We start from the raw sequence: 13,459 nt of genomic DNA, 5'->3' as shown, positions 1-13,459 counted from the left end.
CTTCCCAAAATATTTTCTAAAATCATATACTTTTCTGTCTTTGTGAACAGAATTTAACTTTTCCCTGATGGGCAGGTTTCCTTATTTTTTTTTGATGACTCAGGAATATTATCTTTATATTTTCAAGGAATACAGTTCTATTTCCATCGGCATTTTGGAATTCTTTTGTCACCTCCCTTCCTGTTATCTTTTGTCACTTCCTTTGAAATGTTAGGTATTTGTTTCTTACTACCATGTCTGCCCAGAAGAGTCCATATCTCTCTCCAATTTCACAGCTGAAGAAACCAAAAAACAAAGCTATCAGAACTATATATGAAATGAGAATAAATATGCTCTGAATAAGAGGCTGTATTATGAGTAAAGTTCATGTGCTTTAACATAGAGATACTCAAATACCTATTTTGGTGATTTCTAACTTTTACGGGCTTATTTCTTCATCAAGCATGCTATGGTAGGACCAATAACTTTTTTAAAAAAAAGTTTTTTATTTTCAAAACATATGAATAGATAGTTTTTAACATTCACCCTTGCAAAATCTTGTGTTCCAATTTTTTTCTCACTCCTTTCCCTTGACTCCCTCCCCTAGATGCCTAGATGGCATGTTAAACATGTACAATTCTTCTATATATATATTTGCACAATTACGATGCTGCACAAGAAAAATCAGATCAAAAAGGAAAACAATGAGAAAAAACAAAATGTAAGCAAACAATAATAAAAAGTTAAAATACTGTGTTATGATCCACACTCAGTCACCAGAGTCCTTTCTCTGGGTGCAGATGGCTCTCTTCATCACAAGACCTGAATCACTCACTGTTGAAAGGAGTCATGTCCATCAGAATTATCATATAATCTTGTTGGTGCTGTTCTCACAGTTTTACTCACTTCACTTAGCACTTAGTTCTTGTAAGTCTCTCCAGGACTTTCTGAAATCATCCTGCTGGTCATTTCTTACAGAACAATAATATTCTATAACATTCATATACCACAATTTATTCAGCCATTCTCCAATTGATGGGCATCCACTCAGTTTCCAGTTTCTTGCCTCTACAAAAAGAGCTGCTACACACATTTTTATATACGTGGGTCCCTTTCCCTCCTTTATGATCTCTGTGAGATACAGACGCAGTAGAAACACTGCTGGATCAAAGGGTATGCACAGTTTGATAGCCCTTTGGGCATAGTTCCATATTGCTACAGGAGCAATATCTTAAACCCTGCCCTCATGCAATTTAGTCTAGTTTTCCCTTAAACAAGTATAGAGACCTTTCTTGATTGGCTCAAGGGATTAAGGGCTAAGGTTACTGACATAATTTCCTGGCTGTCTGAGGACAAAATAGCCACTGAAGAGCTTCAGGTATTCTCAAAATGCTTGGCTGTTGATCATGATGGGCAGCCCAGGCACAGGAGCTCTGTTCAGGGAAATCATCTTAAACTGTCTTCAATGAACAGCCTCCTCCTTTGGTTAAACAAATCTCATTTTGTTAAGTTACTGAATGACTTACAAATATCTCATTTCATTCCAACATCAAATTGAAATAACCAGATGACCGATCTATGTCAATATCAGCCCAGAATATATGGCGATTATATGTTTATAATATTCATACAATATATCTATATCTATCTAATATTAGCTCTGATATGGAAAAGATCCAGTGTATATTCATATGCACATACAACACACACACACACACACACACACACACACACACACACACATCCACACCTCTATAACTCTTAAAACAAAAAGGACCCTGCCCTTCTCTCCCCGCTCACAGCAGCCTTGTCCCCCAAACTATTTTTTAGGAATCTATGTTCATTATGGAGATTTACTGGTTATTATAGTGCCCAGCACAAAGAAGTGGCCCAATAATTTTTTTCCACTGACTTATTTTGACTAGTTATTCACCCAATACAACTGTTCAATAAACCACATGGAGATAACATATATAGAAGACAAATTGTTGAATTAGCTACCAAATATTTGTTTGTCTCTAACTAGTTATGGGACATTTCCTAAACCTCAGGATCTCCAATGTAAAATCCCCAGTATTTATTAAGTGCCTAGTATGTATAAGAAGGCACTACACTAGTTGTCAGAATGAAAGACAAGTCAAAAATAGTCCCTCCCCTCATGAAGCTTACATTCTCCCGGATATTCTACTAAATTACAGGATCTGTAACACGAGGTGGGTTGAAGCAGGAGATCTTCCAAGTTAGAATTTTATGATTGTAATTTGCTTCTATTGGCCCTATGTCATCATTACAACAATAAGCACTTGCAATTTACTATGTGTGTTCTGTGCATAAGACTGGGCTTGAGAGCAGAGAGTAGGAAGAAGCCTTAGTGAAATCTGCTTCTGATTCATGACTACTGCCTTTTCATTCAACACCGCAGTTTCCAAAAGTCTCATTGTGTCTGTGACTTGTTTGATACCAAAACTAATGGGTAGGCAGGCTTAAGATTTATTTGTAGCAAAAGCTGTTTGATTTTTCCTGAACTGAACCACAGACTCCCTAACTACCACTTTTTCCAAATTGATCCTTTAAGTAAAACAAAATGAACAAACCTGCCAGCCAGCCCAGGGACCAAAAAAGCACATAATACAGATACCGCTAGCACATATGAAGCCAACATAGACCTAGCTGTAAGGCCAGATAATCCATTTCTTTGAGGTACAAAGGTAGGAAACAAACTGCCATTTGTGCAAGGTCCCTGTAGTCAATAATTTTTATACTAAGATGACAATGGGACCTTAAAATGGTGGTACCATTTAAAACCATAAAAACCCAAAGCAGATGAGATACTGCCTTCCCTTCCTCTATATATTTATATGTCTATATGATTTGGGGATAGCATAGTTTGGGGAGAAAGCTCTGAACTTAAGAGTTGGAAGCCCCATTCCTTAGCTCTGACCCTACCAAGCTGAATGAACATGAGGCATTTAAGTGGTATATGGTCATAAGCACAATAATGGGAATTAGAAGATCTGGATTTGAATTCTATCTTGGATACTCAACAACACTGGGCAAATCACTTCACCTTTCTGGGCCTCAGTTAAGCTTATCTGTAAAATGGGGTCAATTATAGCACCTACCTTACAGATTAAAGGTGCTTTGAAAACTTCAAAGAACTCAAGTTTTCCTGATTCCAATCCAGGCATTCTATCCACAGAGCTATTTTGTGGTTGTTTCTACATAAAGGAGCCTAATTTTTCAGGATCATATTAATTCATTCATTAAACATTTATTTAGCTCCTATTATATGCCAGACATTGTGCTAAGGATATAAAGAGAGGCAAAAGCTAGTCCCTGTCTTCAGAGAGTTTACAATTTAAACAACATGCAAACAAATATATACAAAGCAAAACTATAAGAAGGATAAGGAAGGTAGGCTTTGGGTAGAAGATGGGATTTTAATTTAAAGGAAGCCAGGGAGTTAATATAGGTATTTTCCGAACCTCAAAGCACTATAAAATACTACTATTTTTTTTAAAGTAGAAAGCAAAACTTTATTTCTCTGAAATTTATGAAACAAAAGTTAAAAAGTTAAGACTATAAGTTTAAAATTCTGTAATCCATTATGATTCCAAAACTCAATTTAGTAGCACCCTTCCAACTGGGGCTCCCACATGCTTGGCACACATGATAGTACGTGATATAAGCTTTGCCTTTTCAGCACAGTCCCTGCTGCTGCATGTACTAAATCTGAGGATTACCACACCCTTCTTAGGATTTCTATCACTTTGTCTCATCTGCTTTTACCCAGAGGTTCCAAAACAGAATGGTGGAAAAGAGATCCTGAGTTTCCAATGGTCACAGATGTACTCCAAACATTTTTTAACTAAATGCATACTAGAATTAGAAACTCTCAGTAGCACAATTACTCTCTGGGTCCAGCTTCCAGAGTAACAAGAATCTTCTCTAGGGTAGTTATTATTTTTTACAACAAAGGAATCAAAGCAAGTGAAACAAGTTGAGTCTTGTACAAAGACATGGAAGTACAGTAAGTGGTAGAGTTAGAATTTCAATCTGAAGTCCCTAGATTTCAAATGCTTCATTCCTTCTACTACACCATGACAACTCTTGGGTAAGTCAATTAACCTATCTAAGGTTCAGTCTCCTCATTTGTCAAATGAAAATAATATTATGGTGCCTATCTCAAGTGTTTTGAAGAATATTTTTGTGTTTTGTGAATTATTAAAAATATGAGATGTGATTAAAACTAATTCTGACTTTGGTTGATTACACGAATCACAACCAACAAAGAAGAAAAGATTGACCAAATCACTCATGGGGAACTCACTGCTCGCTTTGAAATATAACATGTAGATTTTTATCAGAAAAGGTAGTTTGGAAGAATGGCTCTGGGGTGGCCATAAATTATCCCTGAAAGGTGGTGCAATGAATGAGTCAGATCCTTCAGAAAAAGATGATGGTGTAAGATTGTAAGATAAAGATTTTGTCACAATAAGCATGGTTGCAATTCCAATAGACTTGTGATAAAGAGAACCATCTGCATCCAGACAGAGGACTATGGGAATTGAATGTGGATCACAATATAGTATTTGCACTCCTTTTTTGATTGTTGTTGTTTGCTTTTTTTCTCTTTTTTAAATCTGATTTTTCTTGTGCAGCATGATAAATGTGGAAATATGTTTAGAAGAATTGAACTTGTTTAATCTATATTGAATTACTGGCTATCTAGGGGAGGGGGATAAGAAGGGAGGGATAAAAATTTGGAACAAACAGTTTTGCAAGGGAATGTTGAAAATTATCTGTGTGTATTTTGAAAATAAATAGGTATTATTAAAAAACAAAAACAATGCAAAACAAAAAAAACAATAAGCACGGCAGATATAGTGAGGATGAATTCATTAATGAAATAAAACTGATAACTAGGCTGAGACTTAAGTTCAATCTGGACAGATGTATCTTTCTCCTTTACCCTCCAATTACTGACACAATTTTAGTCAATGAAGTGGGGGTTCTTAACTTGTAGTCAGTAAATTAAAAAAAAAAACTGATAATTAGTTTTCTTTGTAATTCTATGTGTTTTATTTTGTTCATTTAAAAACATTTGGAGAATGGTCCACAGACGTCATCAGAATGCCAAAAGGGGCTATGACCCATAAAAAGTTAAGAAGTTCTGCTGTAAAAGTGAGCAAATATGGAATTATAAAAAATAAAGCTACTTATTAGAAAATGAAATCTTTAGATCAAAGCTCTAAAGCTGGAAGGGAAAGGAGACCATCTAGTCCTATAAAGCTGGAAGGGAAAGGAGACTATCTAGTCCTATTCCTTCATTTTACAGATGAAGAAACTGAGGTCCAGAAATTAAGTGAATTGTCACACAGCTAGCAAGATCATACATCTAGTAGGTGGTATATAGAATTGAAATTAGAAATCAGGTCCTCTGACTCCAAAGCTAGTATGTTTTCCCAAATTCCCACAAAATCTCATAAAAAACATCTTGAGTAATAATAACATTTATACTTTATGAACTTGACCTTCTTTTGGTCCAAACCAAGGCATAAGGTTTACTTTAAGGGATTCTTATTATTGCTGTAGAGATGACTTTCATAAGTACCTAATTCTCAGCTGTTTATAAAGACTTGCTATGGAAAAATCTGAAGCACATGGTTTTTAAAATACATTTGGAATCACAAAATAAAGAGTTTTTTACCAGAAGAGGACAGGGGGTATAATGGGATATTAATTTACATACTAGCATCCCCTGGGCAAGACACTTAACCCTGTTTACCTCAATTTTCTCATCTGTAAAATAAGCTAGAGTAGGAAATGGCAAAGATCTTTCCCATGAAAATCCCAAATGGGGCAACGAAAAGTTGAAAATGAATGAAAATGACTAAATGAAGAAAACGAATCCTTATGGTATTTTCTAGCTTCTCATTCACAAAGTTGCTTTTGTTACAAAGGCCTTTAAATATCAGCTACAGTCATGATGATTGTTGGCCTCTGATTCATTGCTAATAAGGCTTAACTGCATTATTAAGGGAGTCCGATTTTTTCCTTGAAAATAACAGACATACTCATTATAGGGAAATGATGGGTTCTGCAGCAGCACTCCAGTGTTTACCACTGACCAAATTTCTCAGAAATTTACATGTATTGACAAAAAGCACAGAGAGGGTGAGTGGAGAAGTAAACAGTTTCAAATTAAGATTGTAAAATTGATGAGCTGTGTTGAAAAGTTCCTTAGATCTCACAGAAAAAGATTAATCTTCAGTACATTCAAACAAACATCAATAAGTTGTGAGGCTATCACACTTTATGCTATAAAAGTATGTGAAAATATTTTCATAAGTTAAAATCCCAACTCTCCACGAACCTCCAAGACTTCATCAATAGAAATGCAACTCAGTTGACTTCCTGAGATTTCAGTTCCTTCTGCGAAGACAGGATCATTCTTCTCAGAGCTATTAGAACCTTAAAGCCTATCAAGTCCAAAACTCTCATTTTGCAGGGGAGAACACTTCAGTCCAGTCAGGTTATGAGTGACTTAACCAGAACAACAGGTTGTAAGGGTTGGAGGAGAAACTGGAATCCAGGTCCTTGGACTAAAAAACCTAGTGCTCTTTCATGATACAGCTTAAAAAAAAATAGCATAAAACTTGATGGAGTGGCCAGGTAAAGGAGTGGATAGAATGCTGGATCAGAACTCAGGATGATTCATCTTCCTGAGTTCAAATATGGCCACAGACATTTAACTACCTAGCCTTAATAATGGAATGGGTATTGCCTCAATCAAACTGAAACCAGTTGAAGATCTTAGCTTAAAAAGACCAAGTTCTCCCATTTCATTCAGCACCATCTCCAGTTGTCCTGATCTATACCTTGCTACAGGACTCTGGAGGAGAAAGTGAGGGAGGTGAAAAAATCCATTTCATTTACAAGTCATCACATTTACCTCCCTGATGTCATGGTTATTTTCAAGAATGAAGGAAAACAACAATAGCTCTGTGACCCTCGGCAAGTCAACCCTTTTGCTCTCAGTTTCCTCATCTGTAAAATAACTTAGAGAAGGAATGGCAAACCATTCCAGTATCGTTGCCAAGAAAATCCTAAATGGGGTTGTGAAAAGTTGGGCATGATTAGAAAATGACTGAACACCAGTGAAACTTGTCACACAGCATTATTTATTTGCCTTTTGATGTATGGGAATTTTCCTCTTATTCTCATAAAAATATAAATCCCCTAAAGTAGATATAAGGGGTCCATGCCCTGTAATTTAATTTCTTTATCTACAATGTACCAAGGATAAAAACCATGGTTATTTTTTGTCCCCTTACTTTATAGAGCAACAAATAAGATAGGAAATAAAACCTTAAATTCACCTTAAATTCAAAGATTTTCTGAACTTTACAAAATCATCAATGAAGTTGACATTTTAAAAATAGCACCCCAGTTTATAGTTAAACTTCAAACTTGTCTGTGGTGAGAGGAGAGGAAAAAAGTTTTCTATTATATGTTTTAATTTGACAGTATTTCTTTGGAAATTTTATGAAATGCAGATTTGCCTGATGTTAGTTTAATGTATTAAGAATATATTAATAATCATCCAGAAGACACAGAAAAGCTCCTCAGGTATGTTTCTTTCATCATTACTGAAGAGATAAGAGAATTTTATCATTGTACTTTTATGGAGCAAGGATTGACCTCAACAAACCTGATCTAAAGGTGCTTTGATAGCACACATATTATTAACTATCTATTGCTCCAACATCAGTTTAATAGAATGGAGTCCCACAGATTAATACAAAGTGGCCTCAGTTTGGTTATGATGATAGAATTCCCCTGAAGGGCGATAAAGATGATTACAGCATACTGCCATGAATTCTGCAAAAGATAATTTTATATTCTAACACCTGTGAATACTCTGTTCTTGGCCTAAATAGGGAACTATATAGCATTTCTTTTAGAGAAGATATTCAATCTAGTTTCCTTTGAAAATATGACTTTTAAAAAACCACCCCATTCACAACATGTCTCTTACTCTTGCTATGGATATAACAGCAGTAGCTAATTTTTTTTTAATAAGCACTTTAAAAAAATAGCATGAAACTTGATGGGGTGGCCAGGTGAAGAAGTGGATAGAATGCTGGACCAGAACTCAGGATGATTCATCTTCCTGAGTTCAAATATGGCCACAGACACTTAACTACCTAGCCTTAATAATGGAATGGGGATTGTCTCAATCAAACTGAAACCCATTGAAGATCTTAGCTTAAAAAGACCAAGTTCTTCCATTTCATTCAGCACTATCTCCAGTTGTCCTGATCTATACCTTGCTACAGGACTCTGGAGGATAAAGTGAGGGAGGTGAAAAAATCCATTTCAGCTGTACCTCTTCCCTCCCCCTTCCCCACCTTTCATAGTAGGGTATGGCAACTATTATTTTCACTTTACAGATGAAGAAACCGAGGACCAGGGAGATGAAAATTTGTCCAGCATCACAAGATAGTAAATGCTACAGGTACAGTTTGGATCCAAGATCTCCTGGCTACAAGTCCACATCTCTTTTTACTTTACTATGGCAACTTAAGGTCATTTTGCAGGGATAGAGTGGTAGTAGTATGCTAGGGGATTAATGACTGTTCTTCCTCTCCTAATATCACCTTGTATTTTACTTAACTACATATACATATATGTGTTTGTATAAATATACATATATGTATGTATATTGCATACCTACTTTGTCAGTCATATATATATATATATATAGAAATAACATGTTATGCAACATATAATATATATAATCATTTATTAAATACCTACTATATGCACTATGATAAGCCCTGGAGAAAAAAAAAAGAGTAAAAGACAGCCTTTGCCCTCAATGAACTCACAATTTAACGGGGAACACAATAAGGAAGCAAAGATACACAAATAAGCTATATACAGAAGAAAAACTGGAAATGATAAAGTCATTAGAATTAAGAAAAATTGGGAAAGGACTTTCTGTGGAAGCATGTTTTGTGGATAGTAAGTATAAATGGAATCTTTTCATTGATATCAAGGATATCAATATATGAAGGATACAAGGAAGGGGTTGTCACCTGTTGGGAAGGCTGGGGATTTGGGGGGCTTATGGGAGAAGAAATGAAAGAGTTGCTATAGCAAAGATAATAGTTAAGCAGAGATGAATCCAAGAAATGTCATGCATAAGCAGAGATCTATTGGAAATCAGAGGGCAAAAGTTTGTAATGGAATCATTCAGCAGAATTTCATGATTTTCTCCAGAAGTGACCGATATTCCAGAGAAGGAAGATCAAAGAAAGATGATGAGAATTACAGGTATGTGGTTTTTATATACATGTATACATGCATGTATAAACATACAAATACAAATATACAACAAGAGACAGAGACAGACAGAAGACAGACACACTTTGGATTGTTGCAATAGTCTCCTAATTAGTCACTGAATCCCACTACAATCCATCTTCTACATTTCTGCCAAAGCAGCATTCCCTAAAACACAATTTTGACCATGTGACTCTGCTAATGCAATAAATTCTAGTGGCTTCCTATCATTCCTAGGATCAACTAGAAACTTCTTTGGCATTCAAAGCTCTTCCCAACATGGCTCCATTTTGCCTTTTCAGCTTTATTATTATACCTTACTCCATGAGTGTTCTGGAACTAGAAAAAAAATTGATGATTGATGAGATGATTTTATCATCTCATTTGAGTTTCATAATATTCCTCATTATTCTTTTCCCTGAAATTTATGGTTCTATTGGCTTTCATGTTTTTCCTCGTATATGACCTTCCAACTCCTATGTCTGTGCCTTCATACTGGCTTATTCTTACTCATGCCTAAACATAATGTCCTGATCTCAACCTTTTAGAATTCTGGGTTTCCTTTCAGATATAACTCAACTACCACGAGGCATTTCCTGATTTCCTTCCATTCTCTTTTTCTCTCAAACCACCATTTTCTTTTTTGTAAGCATAGGAACATACCTCTTCCAGCTAGAATGTTAGCAACTTTGAGGGCATGCACTGTTTCCATTTTACTTTAGATATCCAATGCCCATTTCAGAGTGTGGCATATTCTAAGTGCTTAAAAAATGTGTGATTTATTATACTTTCTTAATGGAACAATTATTGCATAAGATTGGGGACAGAAAATGGACCTGTGATTTTACTAGTATAGGGAACTCCCAGTGAGGAAACTTCCTCTACTAACCCAAAATAACATATTCTTTGTAACACATCGTTTTAGAGAGCTTTCTAGGGTACTGAAAGCTGAAGTTACTTGCTCTAAGTCCCACAAGGCTGAGCCTTGAACTCAGGTTTTCCTGGCTTCAAAATCAACTCTCTAGCCATATCACTATACTGCTTCACTATGATCACACATTAGGAATGATTATGCAATTGAGTTTTGATGTAACGAAAAGATTCCTAACCATGAGCTACCCCAAAGTACAGGAAATATACTTTGCCTCAGGAAATGGCAAGCTGTCTTCAAGCAAAGACTGGATGACCATTTGTTGGGTATGTATATACTTTATGAATAGAAGCTGGGGTATTCTTTCTCAGGAATGGGTTGGACTAGGTGGCTATGAAGATTCTTGATAATTCTGACTATATAAATGTTATTCTCTTCCCCTTTATTAGCTTCCACAGATAAAACCTGGAAAGATGAGATTTGTCTCAAAATATACCTTATGAATTAAGTTCCCCTATGGATAACTTAACTATAAGTCCCAGAGGCCTGGGAGCATTTTAAATATTTCTACCTAAAATATTGTCATAATAATCAAAATAGGGAATTAGAAAAATAACTTACTTTGATCTAGGTTGATGTACCAATCCTGGAACCTCTTTAGCAGGCTTAAGCTTTACATTTGCACTGGCACTTTTTTCCTGTAAAACAAACATGTAAAGGAAGGATTAATAAATAGGCAACCAAACATAAATTCATGATCAGAGGGGGTTAGGATTATATGTAGAGAGAGATAATTATGAAACAGTGGAAAGGTGTGGGACAATGGGACAATGGCTAGATTTAAAATAAGGAGACTTGGTGGACTTAAATCCAAATCACCTAAGTCCTACTTTAAGTTACTCTGAGCAATCTCATTGGACCATATCTTCCTCAACTATATATATAATCAGGAAGAGGGGGAAAAAAGGGAAACTGGATTCTTGTAGCACCAAAACTATAAACCATGAGAGCAAATCCTGAGTCTGTGTGACCTTTATATCACAACTTTTGGGGCTTTTGTTTATTTGTAAAATGAAGGGGGCAGACAAGTTGGTTTTTGATGTCTCCTTCAGCTCAATGATCTATGATCTTCACAATTTTATCATCTTACAATAGTCTTAAAAACAGAGTACACAGGAGAAATCGGTCATCTCATCTGATAGAATAATTTAAGCTTGGAAAAGAGGAGATTTTGCTTATAAAAATTTGACAGTTAATTATTAAGATGATGTTGAGAAAACAAAACAAATATTTAATTCTCAACTCCAAAGAAAGATGAATGAAAATTAACAGGTGTGGGGAATGAGTTGAGAAAGAGAGAGAATATAAGATTCTAGGAGAGAAAACCAAGAATGACAGTCAAATTGGTAAAATCTCAATCATTAAAATTGGCTTCCTATTTACTTATATAGAAGTAGTAGCTATGATTACCAAGACAAAAAATGTTCACTGTTTTAGAGGCACATGTAGATATACGACTAAAAATGACTACCAATTTTTAAAAAATAAAATTGAATTCAAATGAACTCCTAAATTTATTTCCTGTTTGAGTTCAAGATATATGCTTTATTATAAAATAAAAGAGAAAAATGACCCATTAATTTTAAACACCAATGTACTCATTGCATTAGTATGTAATACTTGGCTTTTGAAGAGCTCAAAAGTTTTTTATGTCTTTACCAAAAAATGAATTTTTTATTCTTATTTTCATATAAAGGCATAGATGCCTGAAGAATTGAAAAATTGACTGAAATCAGTATGCTAGAATTATTAACTTATAACTAACCCAACTTTTTCCTCACATGGCAAAGAGAATGACAATGCACAAAACTCTAAGGACTGTTATTTTAAAAAAACCTAATCTGTCTTCCCTATAACTACTGATTGATATTATGCACCAATTTCAATGACATTAAAATATTGCAGCTATAGAGAAGGTACAATCTGGTTGTTTCAATCTATATGATATTATACAGATACATTATCTGTATGATATTTATGTCTAAGGTAGGGCAATTATGGTTGTACTTCCTATTAAAAAGGGGTAATTATTAAAGTTCCTTAATAATCCACATTATGTAAGATGTCCCAAAAGTCTTAATATGGTGAAAAAAAATCTTTAAAACAGAACTAATACAGCAGAGAACAAAAGAAAACTTACAAGGAAGCAAAAAAAAAAAAAAAAACAAAAAAAAAAAAAACAGACAGCTCTGAATACAATGTGTAGCATTATATAAGCTTTCTAAAATGGAAATTTGTTACTTTCTATTTTGAATTTTTTTTATGTTGTGCTATAGACAATAGCAATAGTTCCTCCTCCATTTTGTATTTAAGTTTTAAATAAATAAAAAAGAAATTTTAAAAAAGCCTAATAAGATTTTTGGAATGGCATGCATACATACTTTCCCCATTAGACTGTTGAGTTCCTTGAGGGAAGAGGTTTTTTTTTTTTTGTTTTTTTTTGGAAGTAGGGAGAGGGTCTTTGTATCTCTAGCACATACAGAAAGGCACTTCATAAATACTTCTTAACTGAGTAAAAATGTGTAGACTACAGAGCATGGCTACAGTTAGCAGAAACTGATAAGTTGCTATATTTTTCTTTTTTGTATTAAAAGGCACTTATTCCACAAAGTATTGGAGATATAAATTGAAGAATAGAGAGAGTTCCCTGCTTTCAAGGACCCACATTAAAAAAAAAAAAAAACTAGTTTAAAAATAATTTTTATACCTAACAATAAAATCTGTTTTTCACCTCCATTGAGGAAGAAAAACAAACCTCTTGAGAGTTATTACATTTTCTTTTTGCAAAAATGGGTGGGATAAAGAGAACAGGAAGGAAGAAACTTCTATCATGTACATTTATTCGGATGAATGCCAGATCTCTAGGTCCTCTCCTTTTTCTACTCTCGAGCTGCCATCTCTCCCTAGAGCTCCCTTCTGCAGGCTAATTCTCCTCACCTTAATGTTCCTCAGTGTCTCAAAAGCTCATCATAGATGAAATTGAAATCATCTTCTTTCTTAAAACTATCCCTCCTCCTAGCTCTCCCATATTTCTATGATGGTTAGTCCTCTAAATCATAAACAGTTCATAACCTGTCACTATCTTCTTCCTCATTCCACAATCAAATGAATGTTCATATTCTGTTAAATTTATCTTTGAAACATTTCAGATCCATAGTCTTCTTGCACTCCTTATTACTTTGCTACTTAATTCCAGTT

General features: G+C 34.8%; 1 protein-coding gene across 3 annotated transcripts in view; it reads right to left on the bottom strand.

Annotated features, from left to right (window-relative positions):
- The window catches only part of C4H1orf21 (chromosome 4 C1orf21 homolog), a 275,304-nt gene that overhangs the window by 27,755 nt on the left and 234,090 nt on the right, over window positions 1-13,459 (bottom strand). For all 3 annotated transcript variants that reach the window (XM_003767498.4, XM_031937024.1, XM_031937025.1), the window contains one exon: window positions 10,823-10,899. In XM_003767498.4, coding sequence (XP_003767546.1) covers window positions 10,823-10,899 — 77 coding nt within the window. The remainder of the gene's footprint in view (window positions 1-10,822; window positions 10,900-13,459) is intronic.

The sequence above is a fragment of the Sarcophilus harrisii genome, chromosome 4 (genome assembly GCF_902635505.1).
Source record: "Sarcophilus harrisii chromosome 4, mSarHar1.11, whole genome shotgun sequence".
Taxonomy (NCBI): domain Eukaryota; kingdom Metazoa; phylum Chordata; class Mammalia; order Dasyuromorphia; family Dasyuridae; genus Sarcophilus; species Sarcophilus harrisii.
This window is presented reverse-complemented; position numbering and strand designations above follow the sequence as displayed.